This window comes from Falco naumanni, chromosome 7 (assembly GCF_017639655.2).
Source record: "Falco naumanni isolate bFalNau1 chromosome 7, bFalNau1.pat, whole genome shotgun sequence".
NCBI classification, from domain to species: domain Eukaryota; kingdom Metazoa; phylum Chordata; class Aves; order Falconiformes; family Falconidae; genus Falco; species Falco naumanni.
The window spans coordinates 11,956,065-11,981,150 of record NC_054060.1 but is presented as its reverse complement, the minus strand read 5'-3'; the positions used below and the strand labels follow the sequence as shown (position 1 = coordinate 11,981,150).

At 48.3% G+C, this 25,086-nt stretch overlaps 2 protein-coding genes across 2 annotated transcripts in view; one reads left to right on the top strand and one right to left on the bottom strand.

Annotated features, from left to right (window-relative positions):
- The first annotated feature begins 1,628 nt into the window (after nucleotides 1–1,628).
- Nucleotides 1,629–11,212, top strand: RLBP1 (retinaldehyde binding protein 1). The gene is made up of 8 exons (XM_040602448.1): nucleotides 1,629–1,922; nucleotides 2,781–2,824; nucleotides 3,100–3,228; nucleotides 3,517–3,718; nucleotides 4,831–5,009; nucleotides 5,709–5,867; nucleotides 6,501–6,611; nucleotides 6,720–11,212. The coding sequence occupies exons 2-8, from the start codon at nucleotides 2,813–2,815 to the stop codon at nucleotides 6,876–6,878; spliced, it is 951 nt and encodes a 316-aa protein (XP_040458382.1). The 5' UTR covers nucleotides 1,629–1,922; nucleotides 2,781–2,812; the 3' UTR covers nucleotides 6,879–11,212.
- The window catches only part of ABHD2 (abhydrolase domain containing 2, acylglycerol lipase), a 40,676-nt gene continuing 26,766 nt past the window's right edge, over nucleotides 11,177–25,086 (bottom strand). Inside the window, exons 7-11 of the mRNA XM_040602447.1 lie at nucleotides 22,221–22,313; nucleotides 20,407–20,517; nucleotides 19,100–19,169; nucleotides 18,119–18,203; nucleotides 11,177–17,064 (exon numbers count right to left, since the gene is read on the bottom strand). Coding sequence (XP_040458381.1) covers nucleotides 16,868–17,064; nucleotides 18,119–18,203; nucleotides 19,100–19,169; nucleotides 20,407–20,517; nucleotides 22,221–22,313 — 556 coding nt within the window. The 3' untranslated portion in view covers nucleotides 11,177–16,867. The remainder of the gene's footprint in view (nucleotides 17,065–18,118; nucleotides 18,204–19,099; nucleotides 19,170–20,406; nucleotides 20,518–22,220; nucleotides 22,314–25,086) is intronic.

Sequence of the window (25,086 nt, the reverse complement as noted above, 5' to 3'; positions counted from 1 at the left end):
CCACCCTACAGCAGCAGCACCCGGCCCCCGCGCGTGCCACCCACGTGGGGTGCGGATACCTTCGAGTAAACCCCTTACGTCCGGGGGCAGGAGGGGTGGCCCGGGGCGCACCAGGCGGTTTAGCCCGCCGTAAGCAGCCGGATTTAGCCGGAGGAGCCGGTGCCAGCGCGGCCTGGGGGCTTTCGCAAGCCCCGTGCTCCCGGGGAGCTGGAGCTGATGCTGCGGGGCTGGGGGGAGTGTGTTCGCCCAGGGCCAGGGGCCGTGGGGAGGGGGGGTTCACCTGGCCTGGCCACGAGATCCCTGAGGGCTCTGGCCACAGCTCCTGGGGGTGGGTTCCCCCTTGAGGTGGGTCCCCCTTGGGACTGCCACCCCTCCCAGGACTAATTTTCCCAGGAAAAACCACCCACTTGGTGATGCCATGGGTTGTGCATGAGTCTGCAAAACTTTCATCTGCAATAGGCACGATGCCCAGGTGGCCTGGGGAGCACAGGTCCCCTCTGCCATCCCCATACGGGGCTCTTGGGGCTGTTTGGGAACCCCCATGCTGACGGTGTCCCCCCGTCACACACTGTCTTGCTCACTGGGCTGCAGGCAAAGGTCCAACAAGCTCTAGTAAGAAGCTGAGCCTTGCACCAGGGCTGGCGTGGGAAGGGGAGGAGGAGGAGGAGGCGGGGGGTCTCCCATGAAAACCAGCATGCAGTGCCCCTGGACATGGTGGCATCACTTGGGGTCTTGGCACAGGACCGAGCTTTCCCTCCTGGCTCCTCCCTGCCCTTCATCTGGAATCTCGTGCCTCCCTCCTCCTCCCTCCCTCACAGCGGGGTCTCAGCTCCATTTGCAGGGCAGCCCTGTGGAAACCAAATCCGTAAATCCCGATGGCATTACAAAACATGCCTTGTGTAAGCCCCTTCAGTCCTGCGCCGGTACTTAGCCCAGCCCCACCACCTCCCCAAAATCCCTGTTGTGGTATGAGCCTGCCCGAGCTCTTCTCCTGGGCTTGGGGAAAGAGCCGTGCACAGCCTTATCCTCACCGCGTTCTCACCCGGCTCCCACTACTCTGGGCTCAAAAAAGGTTAAGGCTGCAGGGGCTCCCCTGCCCCATCTGGCCTCAGCATGCTTGAATGTTCCAAAAAACCCATTTTTCCATCCCAGTGCACCCACACGCAGGCTTAGTGCAGTCCTTGCTGCAACCGGGGGCTCCCCTCCCTCACGGGTCCAGGGCATTGCCCCAGGGGTGGACTGGTGTCCAGTTCCAAAAGCTCCCAAGCAGGCAATCATCACTTGGGGGCATTGTAAAATAAATAATCTGCCCGTGGTTTTTTTATTTTAAAAGCTGAAAGGGGCCCCATAGGGATGCTGGTTCGGGTGGCCTCATTGGGGAAGAGTTGGAGAGATCAGCTGTGGGAGCATCCTCTGCTGTGGACCCATCCCTGCAACCATGCGGCCAAGTCAAAGTAGGACCTTGCCAGGCTTTTGGGGGCAGAAGCTGGGGAAGAGACCTGGCCCGCTCACCCTGGGGGAGCAGGCCAGGATGGCAGGCTGCCCACCCCCTGCCTCTGCCCCTGCCCCGTGCTAATGAGCAAGTTACACAACTAGAAGCTTTTATACTTCATTAATCGGGTCCGGCATCCCAGCCTGCCCCTCCACGCACGCTCCGGCTGGCTGGCGGAGCCCTGACTCCCTCCTTCCCTCTCCTCAGCTGCCTTTTGTAATGTTTTAATGGGGTTTCTTGCCTGGGTTTTGCTGACTTAATTACAAAGCTGCAGTGAGTTGATGCCTTGTGACGGTCTAATCCCAACCCGGTGACTCTACAAAGCTTTTGCACGGTGATCGTGCTGCTCCACTCCGGCCTCAGCGTTCGTGCATCCATCTCAGCCCCAGGCACTGACCCTCTGTGGACGGTTCAGCTTTTCCTCTCCCTGGTGAGTATCCAGGACTTTTTCCACCTGAAATAACTGTGTTGGAGACCATCATCCAGTCTTCCCTTAACCTGGCACCTCCGGGACTGGGACTGGTTTTAGTGCCTGGAAAAGGGGGATGCCCATCCCTTCCCCTGGAGCTGTTGGGGAAGAGGATGCCCCTGGGAAGTGGCTGAGCTGGAGCCAAGCATCCCTCGCACAGCCTGGGCTTGGAACCGGTGCTACAGCTGGGTAGGGTCAGGTGCTGGAGGTAGGATGAAGGCAGCCCTCTTCCTCCTTCCCATGCATGGGAACAAGGTGTTTCACCCAAACTGTGTTGGAAGGATGCCGAGAAGCTCACGGTGCAGCCCTGCAGCCATCAATGGGCTCTGGGCTGGAGCAGCAGGGCTTGATGATTCCGGAAAAACTTTGGGAATAACAGGGTAGTGGAAATTAAAGGCAATAAAAGCACAAGCTGGCTGGCTGCCTGGCCGAGGCTGGGTGCTTAGCCTCTGCCTGTATGAAGGTGGTCTGAGACAAAACAGCACTGGATGAGCTCATGGGGTCAGGGGTCCCCAGGAGATGCTCCCAACCTCCAGCGGAAAGGCAGAGCCAGCAAAAAAGGACGAAGGGGTCAGACGATCAATACTTAGATTTTTAAGCTGCTTTTGTGAACACCCCTAGTGTTTCTCAAGGCTGCTCAGCCTCTGGCAGGTAGGCAGAGATGCAGGCATTGCATGATGGCACTGAGGAGGGTTGGGGGTGTCCTCTGGGCACCCACCTCCGCCCCTGCCCGAGCAAGAGGGGCAGGTGATGGGGCATAGGAGTCCTGCAGAAGCCACCAGGATCCCACTGCTGCTGATCCCTCTTTCCCTCTCCCAGTGTCCTGCAGCCAACGGAGGACAGAGGACAACATGTCTGCGGTTGTGAGTACTGCCCCCATGCCACCCTTCCCCTGCGCTCCGAGCATCCTGTCCCTGCAGTGTCGGGATGGGGTGCACCCCGCACACTCCTTGCCTCTCTGGCTGCTCTCAGCCTGTTGCGGGGAGCCTGGGCAGCACACAGCCCACCCCCATCCCATTGCACCCCCTTGGGTGCATGCGTGGAGGCTCTGCCCTTCCCCACAGACCCCTATCCCAGGAGACCTGCAGGGAGTTGGGGGGCTGCCTGGGGAGATCCCACATCCTCTCCTCACCCCCAGACGGGCACCTTCCGCATCGTTTCGGAGGAGGAGCAGGCCCTGCGCACCAAGCTGGAGCGCCTCACCACCAAGGACCACGGCCCCGTCTTCGGGAAGTGTGAGAAGATCCCCCCGCACACCCTGCAGAAGGTGAGGGCGGCCATGGGGAGTGGTGGGGCAGGCACAGCCCAGGGATTCTGCTCCTTCCCAGGGGCCAGAGGAGACCATCACTGAGCTCCTGTGTTGGAGGCATGTACTTTACCGCAAAGGGTCTCCAAGCAGGGGACGTGGGTGACACTCCCCTCCCTGTGCTGGGATGCTGCAAGGAGCATCACTGCACTCCCCCAGCACCCAGGGTGCCTAAATGAACCCCGGGGTGTTTTGGGGTGTGTGTGGGGCATCACTGAGCTGGGTCCCCTCTCTGCTTGCCCCGCCCAGGCGAAGGATGAGCTGAACGAGACAGAGGAGCAGAGGGAGGTGGCGGTGAAGGCGCTGCGGGAGCTGGTGCAGGAGCGGGCGGGCGGCGAGGAGGTGTGCAAGGCGGTGGCTGAGAAGGTGCAGGGGAAGGACGACTCTTTCTTCCTCCGCTTCATTCGTGCCCGCAAGTTTGACGTCCACAGGGCGTATGACCTGCTGAAAGGTGGGGAGGGGTCCCAGGCTGTGATGCTGGGTGAGGACAGGGGTACACATCCACCAGCAGCTCCCAGTCCTGTGCTGGGGCCTCCTCATCCCCTAATCCGCGTGGTGCTGGCACAGCAGGACCCTGGCATGGGAAGGGGATGAGGAGAGGAGATAAATAGAAACAGGCAGGGCTGGGGGGCTTGGGATGTAGGGGAAAGAGTTGGGATGGGGAAGGAAATGAATGAGGGTGATGCCAGGCATCCAGCAACACCAGGACAATCCCATTCCTTGCTAATCTACTGGGAAAAATGGGAAAAAAGTGCATTTAGTGGTGGCAGGCTGTTTCATTTGTACAGCAAACCCAGCTGGTTTGGGCTGCACTCCCTCAAGAGCCCCATGTCCTATACATGCCCTATACATGCCCCTTTGTAATCCTGTAAAGAGCCAGCCCTGCATCCACCCTGATGCTTCTGTGCATGATGCCTGGTGGGCTCAGCGCTCCTGGGACCCCTTGAGGGCTGGGGGCTAGGTTGGGGGGTTTGTGGCACCCCCTCCCCACACCGAGAGTGATCCTTAGGGATGGAGGGGGAGTGGGAGGGCAGCCTGGGGGGCAGCCGCTGGTGAGGACCTGCCTGGCTCCTGCTCCACTCTTCTTTGTGTCAGCTTCGGGCATAATGAGTTGTAATTATCAGTGCTGGCTCCCAGGCGAGCTGTTTTGTTTGCCTGCATTTTCCCAGGACAAGGTTCCTTATTTCATGCCTGCAGGGTGCCAAGGCAGGGGAGCTAGAGGGTGTCACCCAAACAGGGAGGAAGGGGAGAAGGGAAATGAGGGGGAAAATTACTTTATCTGCTTGTTGGGGTTTTGGAAAGGCAGCAGGCATGGGAAGCCCCCAGCATGGGGTGGGTAACACAACATGCTGGGGCTGGGGCTGGAGCTGATCTGGTGCTGAGCTCCTTTCTCCCTGCTTTGCTGGAGGAGACCTGACCCATGTTGAGCTCAGGCACAGCTGTTCCGTAGCTCTTGGGCTCAGGACCCTCTTACCATTGCCAGTCCATCCTGGCTCTGGTGGCTCGCCCAGCTTCCCGAGGCCAGGCAAGCAGCCATTGCCCGTGATTTCTGCCTCCCTCCAGGCTATGTGAACTTCCGCCAGCAGTACCCCGAGCTCTTCGACAACCTGACCCCCGAGGCTGTGCGCAGCACCATCGAAGCTGGCTACCCTGGCATCCTGGCCAGCAGAGACAAGTACGGCCGGGTGGTGATGCTCTTCAACATCGAGAACTGGGATTATGAAGAGATCACCTTTGATGAGGTCAGCCCAGCTCAGCTGTTGCTCCCGGAGCAGAGCGGTCCTGCTCTTGGGCTTGTCCTGCTCAGCACGTCTGAGCGCAGCATCCCTTAACACATCAACATATGTCCACACACAGCCTCCAGCCACCCAGGCTGAAGCAAAACTGCAGCCCTTTGAGTTTATCTTTCGAGGGAGTGTGGGAGAGTGTGGTCCATCCCAAAGGGTCCCCCCCTTCCTTCCCCCTGATGTGGTGCAAAGTGCAGGCCGAATCTGGGGTGTGCATCCCCCTGCCCAGGTAAGACGGGGTGAAAAAAGGCACCACGCCATTAAAGGAAGGCACTTCAGAAAGGAGGGACGTGCAGGGCAGAGGAGAAAACTGAGGCACAGGGCACAGAAAGGGCTTCTTGGCAATGAAGTTTCCAGGCATGTAACTCACAGCTTCTCCTAGCTCCATTTTCTGCTCAGCTCTGAATTTGGTCGCAACGTAACACTGATCCAGATCTGAGATGTACCTGACTTGAAAGGGGAATGTGGTGGTTGTTGAGCATCCCCAGAAATGCCCTCCCTGCTCTGAAGTCCTGGGGTTGCCTGTGACAAGCAGGCTGAAGTCAAGCAGACCCTGCCCTGGCTAATGGTCCATGGGACTCTTCCTGGGACCCTCCTGGGGTCTATGGAAAGTAAAACCTAATACCAAACCCTGCTGTCTCTCCTCTCCATCAGATCCTTCGTGCCTATTGCATTATCTTGGAGAAGCTGCTGGAAAATGAAGAGACCCAGATCAATGGGTTCTGCATCATTGAGAACTTCAAGGGCTTCACCATGCAGCAGGCATCAGGGATCAAACCCTCCGAGCTCAAGAAGATGGTGGACATGCTGCAGGTGAGGTAGCAGAGAGGGCCCTGGGGGAGCCGAGAGCCCAGGGAAGGAATGCAGCAGGACTAGCAGGGTTTGGGATTGCCACCACACTGATACAGTGAGAAAGTATTGTGGAGAGGCTGTTCCCCATCACATGCTCCTTGCCTTGCTCGTGAATCGGCTTCATCCTGCAAAATGGATCCTATTTTCCCCGCCCCATCTCCCTGCCCTCTCAAAAGCTGGACCAGAAGCAGTAGCACCATTCCTTGCAGCATCCTATGGCATGGCATGGCATGGTGGCCTTTCCTCACTAACATCTCAGCTCAGCTTGGTCCATGCTGGACAGACACCCACAGGCACTCCAAGATTTCTGCTCTTGGACCAGAGGCCAAAGGCTCTCGGCTTCCCTCAGGGAAGGACAGCAGAGATGTGGTCCTTCTCATGGAGTGGGAGCAATGAGCCATCTGGGAGGCTCTTCAGCTTCCCTGGTGCTAGGACATCCAATTCTCTGGGTCAGGACAGAAAGGGGCAATCAAAGAAATAAGGGGAGATTGGGTGAGGAGAGCTGAGGCAGCGCTGGGGTGTTCATTGCTGCTTGCCCAGCTCCACACGGACAGCAACATCTGTAACCATCTGTGTCTGGCTTTGGGATCCTAGGACTCCTTCCCAGCACGTTTCAAAGCTGTCCACTTCATCCACCAGCCTTGGTACTTCACCACCACCTACAACGTGGTCAAACCGTTCCTGAAGAGCAAACTGCTGGAGAGGGTGAGTTTGGGAAAGGGACCCGGAGGCAAAGGCACTTCCCTGGGTGAAAGAGCAGCTGGGAAGAGTCGCCTCAGGCCACTGCTGAGGGTTGCTCCCATGTCCCTCCAGGTCTTTGTGCATGGGGAGGAGCTGGAGTCTTTCTACCAGGAGATTGATGCTGACATCTTGCCAGCAGACTTTGGTGGCAACCTGCCCAAGTATGATGGCAAAGCAACAGCAGAGAAACTCTTTGGGCCCCGCATCGAGGCTGAAGACACGGCTCTCTAAACCAGGGTCTGATCCCCCTCTCCCCTGTACAATAGGATCAGAGGTGGCCTTCTAACCCCAGCCACCTCCTTACTGTAGCACTGGTTTAATGACTGCTTGTGATGAGGCATTCTGGCCCTATTGCTCCATGCCTGTCCCTCCTCTCCCCAAATGAGGCAGCGGGCTGCCCAGCAGCTCTGCCCCTCCCAGGCAGAGCATCCTTCCCTCGGGAGCCAGCAGAGGAAGGAGGCCACCAGCCCTCTCCCACAGCATGCCCTGGCACTGCGGGGGGGGAGGACAGGAGAGTGTCTGCTCTGGGAAGGGAGGGCTACAGCAAGGGAGAAATAAAGCGTTTAACAGCAGAGCTCCAAGGTCCCTCGTGGCATGTGGCAAGGAACAGGGATGCAGCTTTTTGGTCACAGGCACTGGTTGCGCTGCTGGTTCTAAGGAGTGTCAGTGCTTGGTGGGAGATCCCTGTGTCCCCGTTACAGACTGCCCTTTGGCATAGGGGCCAAGGAACCAGCCGTCTCCATCCTCCCTGCGTCCCAGGAGTGCCACCCCTGCTCAAGCAGAGACCCTATCCTCAGCCAACTGCTCTAACCAGGAAAAACAGCCCAAAAGATGCAAACAAGAACCCGACCAGGGGCCCGGGCGGAGCTGGCTCTGCCTAATTCCTGCTCAGCCAGGCAGGCAGGGAGGAGGAACGGAGGCTGTAGCAACCACTAAGACCAGGAAAAGGATTTTAACCACAGGACAGTGAAAGACAAGCAAAATATACTCTCCTAAATCCTTCACAAGTGTCAGCAGTGCAGCTGTTTCCCCCAGCACTGCACTGGGAGAGGGAGCTCAGTCAGGGAAGTCCCACCAAAAGCCACTATGGAGGGCAGAGAAGGGTCCTTGCCCAGCAAACCGTGCCCGATGATAATGCTAATTAGTCCTTGCTGATGTAGAGTCAGCAAGACCTGGGTGGGGAGGAGGAGGCAGAAGTAGCCGTGTCCCAGGCGAGGCACTCCGTTCTGGCCCACGAACCAGGCATCTCCAAAGAGCTGATCAGTACCCATTTCCAGACCATCTTCTCCTCCCTCGGCCAGCAGTAAGGCTTGGAGAGGAGCAAGTTGCTGGTCTCTGCCCAAGTTACCTTCTTCTCTGTCAACCTGGTCCTGCAGCGTGCCCTGTCCCCCCCCCCCCCCCCTTCCCTCTCAGCTCCACACGGGTGCCCTTCATCAGCCAGAAGACCAGACTCCCACCCGAAGCCGGCCGAGGTGGAGGGCACTGACAAGAGCCGCATTCATCAGGGCGCTGGCTCAGGCTCAAACCAAACAGGACATCGGCTCCAAAGCTGCGGGAAGGATGGGGCCTGTCTGGGCAGAGGCGACTGGGGTTAGATCTGTTTTCTCCAGCCTCAGCCGCACAGCTAGCCCACATATGGCCAGTCCCAGCCCACGCCTGCGCCAGCCTTGCGTGACAGCCCAGAGGGAGAGCGAAAGGCACCTCTCTGCTGCGTTTGGCTCCTTACTGTGCAGTACTCTCCAAGGGTCCGGGAAGCATCTGGAGCTGTCCCAGGGAAACCACATACAACAGCCCTACAACCAGTGCACACAACAGCACAGCTTGCTTGGGAGACAGAGCAATTGCAGCTCTCTTGTAAAAAAAACAAAACAAAACAAAAAAGACAAACACCCCCCACCCCCCATACAGACACGGGAGCCCCACACTGCTGCCCTCTGGGATTTGGACTGGGACAGTCACAGCTCTCGGGAGGTCCCTGTGGCTGATCAGCACTGCTGGGACAAATTGTCAGCCAGTAGCTTGTTTTGATGGGGAGGCACAGAACAGCACAGCAAATGGAGCACGGAGCACGGTCCATGCTGGCCTGTTTCCCCCCAGAGTGACTCTGACCAAGCCAGGAAGGAATTCTGAAGTAGATAAAACAGCAAATTGCAATGGCCAATAAACTAGAAACGGAGCCCAAAACACTGCCTCCCACAGTGCAATTCTTATTACACGGGAAAAGCAGCAACAGTCCTGGTCCAGCCCAGTCACCCTGATGGCTCACCAGTCCCAGTTACCGTCTGCATGCCTCACTTGGTCTGTAGTTAAACCCCCCACACACACACACTAGTGAGCTCTTAGCATCAGTCAGGTAGTGCTCTTCTGTGCCCTAGGCTCAAAGATGTCAGTGTCCTGGCCAGAGATGCTGTTATGTGGTTTTTTCTGCCAGCAGCTGAAAGATTAAGAAACCCACTCACTCTTAAATAGGGAAGAATAACAGATGATGATGCTGCAGAAACACGAGCCAAAAGCTTTGCGCACCCTCCAGGGAAGCTCTTGTCCCAGAGGAGAGTTCTGTCATGCTGCAGGAAGGGCCACAGTTAAACCCTGTCTGTATCCTGCTTCAGCTTAGTCCTGGCACAGCTGCAGGTCTGCCTCTGGAGGATTCCTCCAGCTAGCAACCTCATAATCCCAGGAGAACGCAGCAGCTGACACAGGACTGTCACAACCTGCTCTCTCATCCAGTAGCAAAAATAGCCCTTCTTCAGTATCTTCAGGGCAGGCATTAAGCTTTTTAAGCTGATACCAACTCCACTCTCCAACAGAGCAGTACTGAATACCTTTTGGCCAGAAACAAAGCAACTACAAAAGGCTCAAGCACCACTCATGCTGCAAGGGAAAAAGGGGAGAAGATAAAGTCAGCCCCCAGCTAGCTCCCAAAGTTGGGCCTCAGGGAAGGCCTCTGCCAACTGCCAAGAAAGCCATGTGCTCCTCCACTCAAGAACCTGCTAGACACCCCATGCTTAGCCACCAAGCCCAGCCCCATCAGATTCAAGAGCCAGGGCAACTATTGGATGCTCCTACATATCGCAGGAATTGCTAAGACTGCCTTCTCTCTAGAGCCTTTTTGTAGCAGCTCTGTCCTTGTTCTGCTCTCTGAAACACAACAGAGGCAAAGGAAGGCTCCAGCTGAAGATGACAGTGGTGGCAGGGGCTGGCACACCACCCATGTGTTGCTGCATAAGGCCCCTGTGCAGTCTTCCCATTTATCTACTTGACACTTGCTTCAGCTTTCAGTGGGCAGCAGAGCCAGGTCTTTGAGAGGTGGGCACAGAAGGCTGCAACAAGCGAAAGGTGAAGATACTCCCAACTGTCACTCTTCCCATCCTCCCCACCTCAGAAGTGCAGAAGGAGTACAAACTTGAGCCTTCTCCCTCGAAGGAGAGGTTCATTCACATTTCCTAGAACAATCCGAGTTCTTACATTTACCGCTAGAACAGCAAACTAGTGCATCAAAGTGTAAAGGCAACACTAGAAACAGGAGTTACTTGCAAAAGTTGTCTTGTCAACAAGCTAATTGCTGTCTTGATGTAACACTGCAGAGATGTAGGGATAACCTTCCTCTTAAGGCAGTCCTGCTTTAGGCAGCACTAGTGAACAGAAACTAACATCTTTTGCATGTGTAAAGGCTGGGTCTAAATGATTCCTTGTGTTCCCCTCTTAGCTAATCCGAATCTCGTAACCGAGGGAACATGTTCTGATACCCAGTTGCATTTTAATCAATATTACCTTGTTGGCCCAATGTATTCCCATATCAAATTATCCTCTCCCGGTTGCAGAGGAACTGAATAAGAAGGCATGGCTGCTGTGCCTGCCAAGTGACAGCTGGTCTTCACCACCCAACAACACTGCACACACTACACATTATCACTGACTTCAATAAGTCCTTTATTTTTAAATAAAGAAATCTCACTGAATCAAAGATAACAAAATTACATTTTGTTTTGCAATGACCTCCATTTTACACCACACAAAAACAAAAATTAAAAGAAAAGATCAGACATTGTTTTATATATATATAATTTCAAAGGTAAACATCAGCAGATATAGAAAAATTGCATTGCTAGTTGCAAATCATCTTCCCTGCAGCTCTCAGCTCCAGAGAATCCGACTCAGAACATGGCAGCAGGGAGAGTGTCTCAGTATACAAGCTTTTTGCAGGGCAGCATTTAGAGATGGTTGCAAAGTATAATTTTGCCAATTTGAAAACATTTTCATAGTTAACTACTCACCAAGATCACTAGAAGTCACTCAGCCTGTTCTAGCACAGCTGCATGGGCAAAACAAGGGCACAGGTCTGTTCTTCCTAGGCTCCCTGCACACCTCCTCAGCTTGGGATTGTCAGAGAAAGAGGTTACGTTTTCTCAAGAAGAATATTTAGTGATAATGTCACTAGACATTACGATCAAGCTGTCAAATAACACAATGAGAAATCATACTTCTTTGGAAAGCTGCTGACTTGGGCTAAGCAGTAGACTTTGGTTATATAACTACAACTGGGTTTTGTTTGGCTTTTTTTTTTTTAAAAAAAGGACTTCCCAGTTAGCAGGAGCCATGAGGGTCAACATCCCAACAGAACTATAGTATAGATCCTAGAAGGAAGTTCTGTACCTAATCAAAGCTCTTGCATGACCAGAGATAGACAATGCAAGCTTGTCATTCAGACAGAAGCAAAAAGGCTTTGTGTAGAGCCACTTTGCAGGATCAGGCTCCTTACTGCATTAAAACTACCTGGGTTAGGCAAGGCCATTGGGTGGGAAAGAAAGAAAAGCCTTTACCCACAAACGATGGGTTGGAGCTTTTAGTGGGTTATCAGATAGACGTGAAAAAGGCTGTTCAATACTAGCAGAGCCAACCTGATAAATGCTGCCCTGGACTGCAGTGTTTGTGTTCATTGATTAACCAGCAAAACCAAGAATACAGATATTCAGAATGCAACAGTTTAGGATAACCCTAGAAACCCTTCTACCACAGTGTGGAAAGCTGGCAACTGCTTTAACTCATTGATGGCACTTATGCCTAAGCTACTCCAGCAGCTGAAAAGGTCCAGGTGATAAAAGGGGTACAGTTACAAGGCACCCTCCCCTCGGGCTGGTGTTGCTCTGAGGCATTCTAAGCTTGGAGAAAACTCAGGAAGTCCTCATGCCAAGAAGGGCTGTTTGCTTTTCAGCTAGAAGCCATGAAGGAGACACTGCTTTGAGTCACTGTGGCTCCACGACCTACTCAACCAACAGACCTACCTAAGGAGTAAGGACATATGGAGCATGACAAGCCAGAAACAAGATGCTCTTCACAAAAGTGACTTATACATGCAGCACAAGGCTAGGGTCTTTTCTGATCTCCTGGAAGAAGACTGAAGAATTTCAATGAGCTCCAGACAGGCATAATATTTCTAGAAAAACCTGGAAGCAATCCAGGTCACTAAACTGGCAATTAAATCCTGAAGTTGCTACTCTCTGCACTGTCTTTTAAGATGTAGTCAGTTAGGCAATCCACCTCCAGCTATGCTGCTGGAGCATTAACAGACACAAGAGCCCTGGGATTCTAAGTTAACAAGTCACATATTAAGCAAAGCAAACCCTCCTTCTATGACTCAATCCCTGCTAGAGGAGCAGAGAGCTGAAAGTGATCTCCACTGCTTATGTACATTGTTATTTTAAGCCTCAAAAATAGACTGTAGCTAGTTGTAGGCTGCCCACAGAGGTCCTTTAAGTCAGCACACGCTTCTACAGTATGCGTTGCCAGAACTGTCTCACTACCTAGCGTCTGAAAATTAATTTACTAAAAAGCAAAGCCTCAAAAGCTCTGGCAGAGCTGTTAACTGAAGTCTCTAGATATGCTGATGTCGAGGGAGGAGAAGGGCAAGGCACCACGTGTCAAAGGGCTGTGGTCTAGGAAATTGTGACAGACCCAGAACAGATGACACACAGATAACTTGGCTAAATTCAGTACTGGAGCTAACAGTTCCCAACATCTTTGATTAATGCCCTGTCTTTGTAACCTATATTTTCATATACAGCAACTGCAGAAAAACACTCAGGAAAGACTGCAGGGAAGTTCAAACTTCAGTCTTCATAGTGCAACTACAACACTGCCAGACCCATCTGAAAGCACCTCCAATTTAGAAGCTAACCAAGGGACATTACAAATGCTGGCAGATCTGATGTAGTGGAACCCACAAGTTCCTTTTATTCAGTAAGAGCAATTCCCAGCTGCCCACCTTCAATCTTCAGGTCTCTCCAGACACTAGCAAAGGTGATGGTTGGACCAGCCTAACCAAAGAGTAATAGCTTTGTAACCTGCTATCCGATTGAGAGTCCTTGGGGTTTATGTTCAAGTGCAGTGACAGGAAAGAGGGGTGTATACCACATGAGACTACCTGTGGAAGAGCTCTGCTAATGCTTTTTCTAAGCCCAGTTTGAAACTAAACAGAGCATGACAGATTCATCACGCTGTAATCTTGACCTGCACTATCAGACTATACTGTAATGATCTACAAGTGTACACTTCAGCCTCACGTGTCTTGACAAAAGATGAAAAAAAAGACAGCTTGACCTCTGAGACTTAAAAATTCAGAATCCATTTAAGGTCTAGTTCACTGGGCAGATGAAAGCCACTTGCCCATGTCACAAGACTAGTATTTTTTGAGAGAAGAGTATTTCTGATTGGACAAAGTCCCACACATCTTGGGGTTGCCCATCACTCTTAGCAGCAAGATTTAATATAGAATTCTTTTATTTGAAGGTCTTTAGAGCACTGCAGCTTAACTTTCTCCTCTCCCTCATCCTTAAGGTCTCTTTAAGTTACTGCTGCAAGTCTGACACCCACTAGTCTTGCTTTGAAAGCAGCACCACATTGGGTGAGATGGAATGTTTTTCCTCCTAACTGCTTCCATCTACAAGAAGCTTGGTTAAGATGAACCTCAGGCTCCAGAAACCTTGCACAAATAAGCTATAACAAAAGCTTCTCTTCTCCAAACAGGCTAGAATTGGTTTGTCAAGCCACAAGTGGTCTGAACAGCTGTAGATGCAAGTGCAGAAACAGTTCAAATGAGCAAGAAACCCCTATTACTTCTGTAGTTAAGAGTTTCAGAAAGTCCACAGCATCAGCACTTCCGAAGTATGAAGGCTTGGGTTGTGGGGCAGGAAGGAGATTCTTTAAAGTCTTTTCAAGGGAGGGGAAAAAAAAAAAAAAATCTCTATTTGATCAGACAAAGCTACAGCTCCTGCTGCTTTGAGAACTGCCTAGTTGCTCACCTCATTTTAGAAGACTTGCTCAAAAACCAGTCATTGACTGGCCACCTGCTGTGGTGAAATTTGTTTGAAACAAGGGTACATTGGACAAGGTGGTAGCTTCCTCATACCTCAGAAATGGAAAAAAACCATTTGAAAGTCTGGTCCGCCAAGAATAGTTTTCTTCATTCCATTTTGTAAAGAAGATTTTTTTTTTTCCAAGGAAAAGCTTCCCAGGACAAAGCTATGCATTCAGGAGCAACTGGCATGATGTGGTCAAAAAGCAGAGCTAAAACACTTGCTTAGCCTCAGCACTAACCTCCCCAGGCAGCACCCAGCCAGTTCTCACCCTCCTGACTCTCATGTTCTGGGCCAGTCAACCACTGAACTGCTCTGCCAGCCTGGAGTCCTGGGGAAGATGACAGAGCTTCAGCCACTTGGGGAGCTGGCCAGAGTGCCTCTGCTTTTGATAAGGCTCTCCAGCTGAGGAAGGCAGACACTTTACTCTCAAAAGGAGGTCAGATGCACACTGACCTTTTTCATTCATAGGTAACCACATGTTGGGTCATATGGCTGGCTCTTCACCTCAACAGTAGTATTGGTACCAAGGACAACCTCTGCTCCTCTAGAGCCATCTGAAGTTGATACTCACCTCAGCATAGTAAAGGTCGATTGAGGAATGACACTCAAAGCACACGAAGGGCAGTTTTGTTTCCTCAAGGCAGACAGCCATGACCTGTGTAAGCTACAGCTGTAGTATACTGTGAAATCTGAAACACTTCTAAAGTTGTAACCCATTGGAGATAAAAACCATATACCTCTATGTGTCTAAATTTATCCTGTATCTATTTGATGCTTACAAGTGTTGTTTACACTCCACTTCTGTTAAAGTGAGAAGGTATTTAAGTCATATCCAATGAATATTACATGAACAGCTACTTAAGCAAAAATCTGAAGTGTCTTTTATGACAGATTTTAGTGATATACAGATGCAGTATGAATAAGACTATAACAACATAGAGACAAGATATCCATCAGCCAAGAATATCCTTGCTAACTGATGCCCTAAAATAGTTCTAAAGGAACAGCCACAACCATGGCCAAGTCTTGCTATAGCTTTACTTGGTCACATCTTTTCTTCGAAGGAAAAAAGGAAACCTGTATTTACTAATAAGGAGAATGTGTAGATACCCACAGTTTGTTGTAACAGGCCAAGGTGTCTGGCCTAAGGCAAATGAAAGGAATTTCCTGATACGATAATGCACCTTTGCTACAATAGTTAATTATTGCTTTATTAAAACAAAAACCCACCTCTCCAACCTACTGAAGGTTTAGGGACAGGACAGTCCAGAAGGCTTGTTCCCCTGTATTACCAGACTGAAGTCTTGCTGCTTGTTTCACCCTTAAGCTATAAACTGAAGTGCCTGGAACACAGACCAAGGCTGAAGCAGTAAAGTGCTAATAGATGTGGGAAGTGTGACAGGAAAAGAACTTCACTGACACTGATAGAGAAGTCCTAAGGATGGATTAGTGAGACAACACCACTGACAGAACAAACTAAAAGATTTGACCTCAAAGTTTCAGTCTCCAGATTGCCATGGGACTGCTTTTCTTCCAGGGGGTAGATTATGGTCTTCAATAACCATCTCTGCACAGACCATAACAGCCACTTGAGGGAAAAGCACAAGTGAGTAGGCATCTTTCCTGCCAACAGCTTTCAGACTTCACTTTGCACATTAAAACTAGAAGAGGATGTCTGGGTGTGGAAAAGCAATTCAAGTGAGGAAGAGCCCAGTGTCTTACTGGAGCCAGTAATCCTACAACATTTACATCGATATGGGAGTAGATAGCCATGCAAAGATATCACTGTAGTTGCACAGGGCTAGAGACATCCAGTTCCCCACCAAATATAAGGCAACTCATGTGTCTGAAAACCATTTGATGCTTTGAAAGCTAAGGGGAAGAATTCTTGTGTTATTTACCCTAATATTAGGGGAATAAATCTAAATACCCTACCCCACCACCAAAACCAAATTAACCCTTAACAGTACCTAATTCTTTACAAAATATTCTTTAAAGCAGATCAATGTCACAAAGATCCTGCAGATTCTGAATCCCTGGTTTCCATTTGGAAGCCACAGCCAGCTTTAAAAAGCCCTGGGTCAAACAAAAAAAATAATCTAGTACTAAGAAGATGACTACATTTAAAAAGAGGCAAAGAATCATGAGAAGGTGACTGATCTGGTCTTGGTGCAAGAACATGTTCAGACAGAAACTTTAACTGTTATTACCAGCCTGCAGCTTTTCTCTACTTGGACTCCCAGCATAAAGACACCTCAATCCACAGACAGCTGAAGCATGGAAAAGTTAAGTATTTTTAAACTGATTCACTTATGTAAGTGCATTCCTAGGAACTAAAAGGCTTCCCTTGAGATGGTGCAAGGCTGGAACTCCATTTGTAGTCAAGCATCTGTTTTTCCAGCCCACATTTCAGTGGCCTGGACTGAACTGCTCACTGGCTTGTGGCTTGGTACAGGATTTTTCCAGCACCAGGTCAGCTGAAAACAGTCAACTGTTACCCTGTCATCTACACCTAAACAAACACTGCAAATCAAGTTTTTGACTCACAGGTGAAGAGATTGTGACATTTGAAACTTCTGCTATATTAAAGCAAGCAGTCTTTAGCTCAGTAATCCTGTAGCAAGTCACAGTCAGCAACCTAACTCTTCAAGCAGAGCAGTAAATTACAAACCCAAGTGACTATATATGCAAAGATGCTCTGACCAGATACTAATCTCTGCTTTAACTCCACTTTGGAAGAAAACATTGTGATCAGACCCCAGCCATAGGATACCAAAGAGAATGGAAACCTGAAGCAGCAGGTGAGGGAACAATATGTTCCCAAAGGGGGAGATACACTAAAGTGATCCAGAGTCTTTGGGTCAATTACTCCTGGCCAGATACAGCCTGCTCTGTGTCCGAGCACTGAGACTTTGTCTTTTCCCACTGGCAGATGGCATTGGCATACTGTACCACAAGCTTATCCATCCAGGTAAGAGGTTCTGGGAATAGTACAGACCCTTCAAAAAATCCCAGATGGCCTCCATGAAGGGGCAGCACATGCATGACATTCTCCTTTTTCTCTGTAAAACAAAAGGAGGCAGAAAGTTCCAGGTTAACATCTTCAAGCTGAGAATGAAACCATCTTAAGCTGTGATAATTAAACTCAACCTCTGGCATAGCATCTGAACCAAAGGAGCAATCATGTGTAGGAAGCAGAAGTGCACTGACAAAAGGTCACAGCTACTTTGAAGTCCAAAGCACAAACTTGTTGCTTCACAGATCAGGACAGTCCATGAGAACCAGCCCCAGCCAGTACGAGAAGGCTACTGAAAGAAATGCTGCTGGCTGGGCCCTTACAGCAATATCTGTATCGCCACAAGAACACTCATTCATTAAGGAGTGAACATCTTTAACACACATACACTGGAATTGGAACTGTTAAGCATCATGTTGAGTTGTCCTAAGCTCTGACAGTAGATCAGCCACCTTGTTCCACATATAGTGAGAACGTCCCCATGCTTGCTTCTGTCTGTAAGCAGCTGTAGACAAATAGTCTGCTCACAGCTTTGAACTAGGAAAAGAACGAACCCTGCTTTCCCGCCCTATGCACCTGCTATCTGTGTGATGAAGAAGCAGCCAGCTCTCTCTTGTGAGCTTCTAGAGGTCATCTGCCCTTTTTCTTAGTTCAAGATAGCTCGCAGGACTTCTTTCAAGGGAGAAATCCTAGTTCAGTGCCAAATGACACAGCTATGCATGTGCTCCCTGCCTTCATCAGCAAAGGGGGCCACTCAGGTGTACTTGATGAAGGCCATCAATATAACAACCCACTTTTCTACTAAATCCCAATGAGGAATGAAGACACAAGGAAGCATTTTTTCATCCAAGAACATAATCTGCTGGCTATCAACACAAGCCAAAACAGCAGAACGTGCCTGAAAGGACTCAAGTTCTCCCTGCTCAAGGTTAGCCTTGCTAGTTCTAGTAACTGATGATTTAAAAGAGGCCTAGTACACCTCCCACAGGTTTACAGGTGTAAGGAAGCAAGTCAACCTGCTCTGAAATCACAGATCATGATGTGATAAGGAAGCTGCAGGTATACAAGCATACACAGCTGAGGAGACTGCTTCAACATACCTGAAAGAGCTCTTGGAATTGATAGAAGACTCTCATGCACAAGAGGATCATCAGCAGCATTAACCAACAGAAGAGGAACATAGATCTGCATCAAGAAACATGGCAGAAAATGAAAAAGTCACCAGTAAGAGGCATTTGAATTTCAATCTACAAATGGTAAAAGCATCTTAGCTTCACTCAATTATGACATCTTTTTTCAGAGTTTCTCCAGGTACATGGCAGCATGAAAAGCATCAGAAAAGCAGAGTCAGAAATTAAGACTGGTGGTTTTCCTACCAATGGGCTACTCTGCAGTACTTTACTTTTTGTGTTACACACACTGCCCCCCCCCCCCAACTCAATTGTATGAAAGGGCCAGAGGTGCATGACAGCAAATACAGACTGAGTCACAGATCTTACCCATTCTCAGAATTCAGATAGCTACACCCTTTTTTGCTCTGCATTGCTTTGCACATCAGGCAGTTAGTGCCAGCTCTGTTATGGACACCTTGGGTAAAGTCCAGGAAACTCCCTTGGAACGTCTCCATCCTCTGGCTCGGTACATCAAGGAGGAATTCGTCTTCCAGTTCCATTTCTGCAAAACTTTGGTCTGCTAAGTATCTTGCCTGCCAGATAACATCCTAAGGCTCTTTCACAGTATCTAGCAAACCTTTCTTCCTTAAAACTGCAGGCTCTACGTCACCATACCTTTCTCACCTTATCTTCATACATTCAAGTGCAGTTCAGCTGAATGCACGGCTTTATCTAGATCACTTGCATGTTACTACTTGTCAGTTGTAAGCTCTTTATAGTCTAGAGCATTTAGCCCCAGTATTAGAGGTAGCAGGAATTGAAATCCCACTCCAATATACTGTGCTCAATTATATCTGAAAATCCCAGCTAAGACAGCTATGTCAAGGTATCAACAAAAGAAACCACAGAGTGTTTGCTCTCCAATAGGAAAATGAAGGTAGAAGAGCAATCACTATCGCAATAGCTTACCCTGTGCAAGTAATGCAGGCAGCTTTCTTCTTCATAGTATTCCTTCAAGGAACTGTAGCCATGGAACTTCCTGAAATAGAGAAGACTCATTGCAATCGTCTGCTTCTAGTACCCATGAGGACACGTACGCAGCGATAGGAATGATGCCTCAATTTTCACTGACAACACTTTTTTTTTCTACCCAGTGTCTCTGCAAACTCACCTTTGGCAGCACATGCCTTTATGCTTTCTGCACTTAAACCCATGACAGCACGGGCAAGTTAAATATGCAAGCTGAAGTCTACAGCAGCCTTCAGGGCATTTTCTTAAGTATTCCACTCCAGTTAATTGTACATATGAAACAAAGTTATAATGTTGTTCATCTTTACCTGAAAGCCTTTTCAAATACAAGACCACCACAGTTTACGAATGTCAAACATACTAGTAACAGGGTCTGCCTACAAGCCACCTAGAATTCACTCTCATTCCAGCGCCTTGCCAAAGCATTTGTACTCCAACCCAAACTAAGAATTCAGTAAACCCATACTCAAGTGTCTTGTTTGTTTGTAAAAAAACACAACAAAAACCATGAGAGATGACATAGCTGTTGGCCCAAATTAGGAAAGCCTCAGGGATGAGGGACAAGTAGGAAGGTTTCTCTTCCATGGCTTTTAAAAAAAAAAAAACCAAAGCAGCTAGCAATACTCCCAGTCTGCCAGAAGCGTTACAGGTATATAACTGACAGTTTACAGGTTCATCTTGGGAAGGTGTCAATGCCTGATACAGAACATGCCATGGTATGAACACTGCCACTGAAAAAAGTGCTATGTGTTTTCAAGGGCACAGGCAGTAACAGGCTTAGTAAAGCCGAAAGCTTAATTTAGGTGTTAGCACAACAAGTAAAAAAGGTTACGTTGTCAGCCAATCCTAATGTTTATTGAGAAGTGTTTTTTGGGGAGAAGGTTTTTTTGAAAATTCAAGCAGGGCTAAGGACATCCATGAGCAGTTCTGAGCTGTTTTCCACATTCCTCACTTTTTTTGCTAGAGCTTGCAGGCAGAGTTGGCCTCTTCCCACATTATTGAAGGCTACAGGTTCAGATGTTACTGATAAAATCACCCAGGAGGCATTTACGTACAGAAGCTGTGACTGTCAATAGCAAGTTTTTTTCCTGGTACATTTTGTTCAATGTGAAGGCAAGGAAGAATTTGAGGTTGTCAGCACTGTATTTCAGATTCCTACAGGCACAGCAAGGGGCACAGAAGAGCAACACTTGAAAGAGAAGGTACTTTCAGACTTCTGCAAAGGATCAGAGAATTGCCCTTCATACCTCATAACGTTGTCATCAATCTGCATAAGGGATGTTGCTGTATAGAGTTTGCTCAGATCAGCATCTGACAGGCTTTGTGGCTTCTTCACGTGATCTCCAAAAAGAACTTGCCTGAAAGAGTAACATCAAGAAAAACATCCAACTAACAAGGGCAGCAAAGCCATGACCTATTCAAGGACAACTGAGTTCACCAGGTCTGTCAAGTTAAGACCAGAAGTGGCCTACAATATACACGAGGCTTTCTTGGGAACAAGCACAGTTTATTAATCCACTTCCCTCTGCAGCAAGGCATAACAGAAACCCTAGCAGGCCCTTTACAGAAAAAAAGATGTTTTCCTGTTGTACTAGAAACTGCATGAGGGGCCTCTAAAGAATCTTCCCAGAACAGACAGCAGTAAAATTATTTAGAACAGAGGCTGCATGTTAGAGGGAGGGTCCTTTGGCTTCAGACCAAACCTGTGGGTGGCTTGGGTGAGAGTACTAGCAGTCCTGGGCATAGCATCTCCTTTACCATCTGGTCCTAAAGTCTCCCCGGCACAGATATGAGGTTGGCTCACACAGCAGAAGTTACTTGGGGCATTACCTTAGCAGAAAGCTATTTACCATGGACACTTGTCATAATTGGTTATTGCCCTCAGGAGAAGATGTGTTTCTTTACCAGAACAAACTGCTCCCCTAACAAACATAACAAAAGCCACAAGTTGGAAAGGGGTCTTTATTCCTTTTCAGAGGCAGCTGCAGGAGAGAGTAGGAAGGAGGCTAGATTTGATTTGGGGGAGTTACCTTAGAGCACAAGTGATTATGGAAAAAAGTTTACTTAAACAGACTTGCCTTCAAGCCAGCACTGGCTTTTTCTGGGTTATGAATTTAAGTACCTTTTAATGGGGGCCTACCTAACTTCACGTTAAATTTTGTCAAGTTGTCTAAATATTTGTCAGTCTGGAATGAATTACGTGGATCACCCTACATGTCAGCTGCCCTAATTCCTTCTACAAGTGTTTCGTACTACACAGGAATGTAAACAATGAACCAGAAGTTTGCAGATGACATATGCTCTTAATCGGAACAGGTCGTAGATACTCCCCTCCTTTTCCCTTGAGTCAGACAGCTTCAAATATACACAGATGAGGTACTTGCATGTTTACCGCCCTAGAAAAAAGCACCCTGAAAACTTTGATGAAGTAAGCAACACTGAGTATGTAACCCGTTTAACACACACATTCCTTTATTTTGCAAGAACTATGGACCACAACAGCAGCACAGGGATCCTACAAGTACACTTGCACTCCAGGAACAGCAACATTAAGTATTTTGCTGGCTACAGGGTCTTTCTAGAGGAACAGCTAGAAGCCAGAGCTACAGCTTGACTATTTGCTTATTTGATAAGCAGCAGCCCCGTACAGCAGATCTTGAAGATTAGTCCTACCTCAGATAGATGGCAGAACAAGAGGCTTCTTGAGTATGGAATTCTTTGGCTAGAAGTGAAACAGATGCAGAATACTCCACTTTGAAGTCTAATTGCAATGTTTTCCTGTGAACATCTAGTTTATTTGTTAAGCAAGTTTTCTCAAAAGGCAAAAAGAAAACAAAGCCTGCTTTCTTCTAACAAGATCACCAAAGCTTATTTGTATATCTTACAGTACATGAATGAGATTGACATGTGCTCCCCTTCTCTGTTGGTTCACCTAAAGACCACCAAGCAAGGAACTGGCGCATCATCTTTCAGGAGTCCTATTTTAAAGGACCATGATGACATATCCAATATAGCAATTGACTGAATCAGTACTATCAGTGTAAGTGATGTACTGCAGTACCTGTGAGAAAGGATGATCTTCTTCATGTTGTCTGCCATGAGGAAGTTATAAAATCTTCTACATTGATCCCACTGCATAAAGGTTTCCTGTGCCCTAGAAAAACCACAGTGCAGAACAATCAAAGCTGTTAACGGAGATCTTGAAAGATCAGATTTAATACAGTGTAACACCTTATGGCAGCCTAGAGGCTATGAAAACAAATCTCCAGGCCCTCCTTGCCACAGCTTAACCTTTTCCAGGAAATTACTTCCCCTTTGATGAAGTTTGTTAGTATCAGAAAACAGATCTGCAGTCTCATTTTGCACAATGCAATTAGCAGTTTTGATCAGAGCATTTAAGAGCTATCAATCAAGATCTGCAACACTGACAAGAGTTTTAGTATCCCTTTGTGTAAGTTGAGTGCAATTTACCTAAATGGGACTACCAAGGAAAGGAATAAAACCTGTTGCTGAACAAACTGTTGTCTATTGTGTATATAGCTCTGCAGAGGAGATAATTTGTGCAGATGTTTCCAATATGTATAGATACCATTACTGTTTCAGCTTCATTGGCAGGAGCTATAGGAATAAATACTAGCTGCAGCTGCAAGTGGCATCTGAGTTGAAGTCTTTACCTATTCTCAAAGCAGAACAGCACTTTAGAGCTTATCTGTTGTTAAAATAGAATTAAAGTCATCCAGACTTCTGTGAGCTCTGCCAGATACCAGCGCTCCTTTGCTATGCAAGGGTCATGGGCAGGTTATAGCTTTACTCTTTGCAGGGTTTGCTGTTACTGAGGAAACAAACTATCATTTACTGAGCAACTTAAGAATGCTGGGAGCAGTTTCAGCTACTGAAGTACTCCTACCATTTAAACATTAACATACCGTAAGAACTGCAGCAGATTTAGCATGACCTCCCAGGCCACAACCTGCAAGTCCCCTATCAGAGCAGATGCAAGCTATGTTTTCTCATAGTAAGCAATGCTGGACTACAGAATTAAAAACAAAAAAGCATGAAAGTCTTTCCATATCTTCTTGCCTAGCTGGCTACTACACCTACCATGTTTATGTCAGGGCAGGGGAATGAAGACAGGAAAATGCGTATTTCTTTCCTCACAAAATATTTTCTAAGCAAACCTACTAAGTTACTACAAGACATGTGAAAACTACTATATTTCCCTGCAGTTTCTGTGGTGTACAGTAGTACTCCTAAAATGAAGGGGTGCAACACTAGAAGAGGCTGCTTCCATTGAGGACTGCAGAGGTTTCAAAGCTGAGGCCTCTCCCCAAAGCCTGTAGCTATGGTGTAGATGCATTCCACAAGATCAAGCAGCAGAATCAAGCCTGTGCAGGCAGAGATTAAGGAATACAGAAACATGTCCCCATCTAGCCTCAGGGAACACATTCCCCAGACTCCGTGTTAATTCATTAAATTAAGAGTCTCATTTTCTTCTGGCAGATCCTAGTATTACTGCTACTTTATTATGCCCATCTATGGGATTCATGCTTAATGCTCTGGAAAGGCTTTCGTATTTCAGCTCCCTGCTTCACCTTGCTCACCACCACTCTTTTCCCCCACATCTCCTAAAGTTATTTGGGGTATAAAGGCTGTACAAGCTAATATAAAAATAAAATGGAATTGTAAACTAACTGGTCATGCCTACCAAGGTAATCCACTTTCATGTAGCCCAGAGGGATGAGGCCAGTTATTTTAACCTACCAGACCAAGCCCAGGAAGGCTAAGGCTTAACCATTCTACCTGGAGGGGCTTTGTACCCCATCCCTCCTCCTTTTAAAATGAGGGCACAATGCCCTCCTTACTTTCTCTTTTGCTTAGAAGATATTTACTGATGTTGCTTTCCCCTAGCTCTTCAGCTAATTAGCATTTAAAGCAGAAGTAGATATTAGGTAGGGAGACAAGCTCTGAAAAGCCTTCCTGCTGATTGCCCAGTAAGGCATAGCAGATGTTTTGTGACTGAGGAGACCGAAGATTTGCTAGTAGATGTTTACCCAGCAGGTGGAGTCAAGAGCTCAGTAATCTACATAACCCACTGAAGACTTGAATTAACTCAGACAAGCAGCTGTTATTTTTCCACACGGATATTCAAGTGTGGTATTGTTAAACAGGTTGTCTGTTCCCTGCTGTTCTGCATCATGACATACTACTACAGAAATCAGCTTAGAGAACAGCATTACTCGCACCATCACTTTGGAGACCAGAAAAACAATATTGCGTAACTGCAGATGAACCAAGTGCACCACAGCCAGATGTGACCCTTGCAAACCTTGTCTGACAGCTGCAATTGAGGAGCTGGCTTCAAAAGGATGCTCTGTGCTCCACGCCAGAACCTTAATACAACTAAGAACATTTTACTTGAAAAACAGGAAAAAACCTGCTCCTGAAAGCATCTGTTCAGATTTTAAGGGTGTGAACTCATGGGGACCTAGCAGTAGATTACACACGCTTTTAGCAGTAGTCACATCTGATCTCAGAAGGGATTAGGTATGACAATATTATTGACATGCACATCAAACTTTTAGTCACATCCTAATGCTTCCAGAAAAGCTTTTCTTCCACCTGTAAGAGTTAACTCATTAAATGTGTCTTTAAACTGCTAAATATCAAACTGGTCCCTATACAGGCAGAGCATCATCAGCATCAAGAGAGTTCCTCCTACCTTGACCACACTGGGAAGCCAAATTCCATTGCAAACCCCTCACAGGGCTGTCATAATTTCACCATTTTTACCTGCCCAAAGGATCTTAACCCAAATTACTCTCGTCTCAACAGCTTCTTTTGCCTTGCAGATAGTCTCAGGGCTCAAAAGTGCCGTTATGTTACCGTAAAGTCATGGACAGCTACTGAGATGTAGCTATGTACCAACA

Coding starts and splice junctions, on each gene's coding strand:
- RLBP1 (XM_040602448.1), top strand. Junction 5,010..5,708: donor AAGAGATCACCTTTGATGAG/GTCAGCCCAGCT, acceptor CCTCTCCATCAG/ATCCTTCGTGCCTATTGCAT. Junction 6,612..6,719: donor AGAGCAAACTGCTGGAGAGG/GTGAGTTTGGGA, acceptor ATGTCCCTCCAG/GTCTTTGTGCATGGGGAGGA.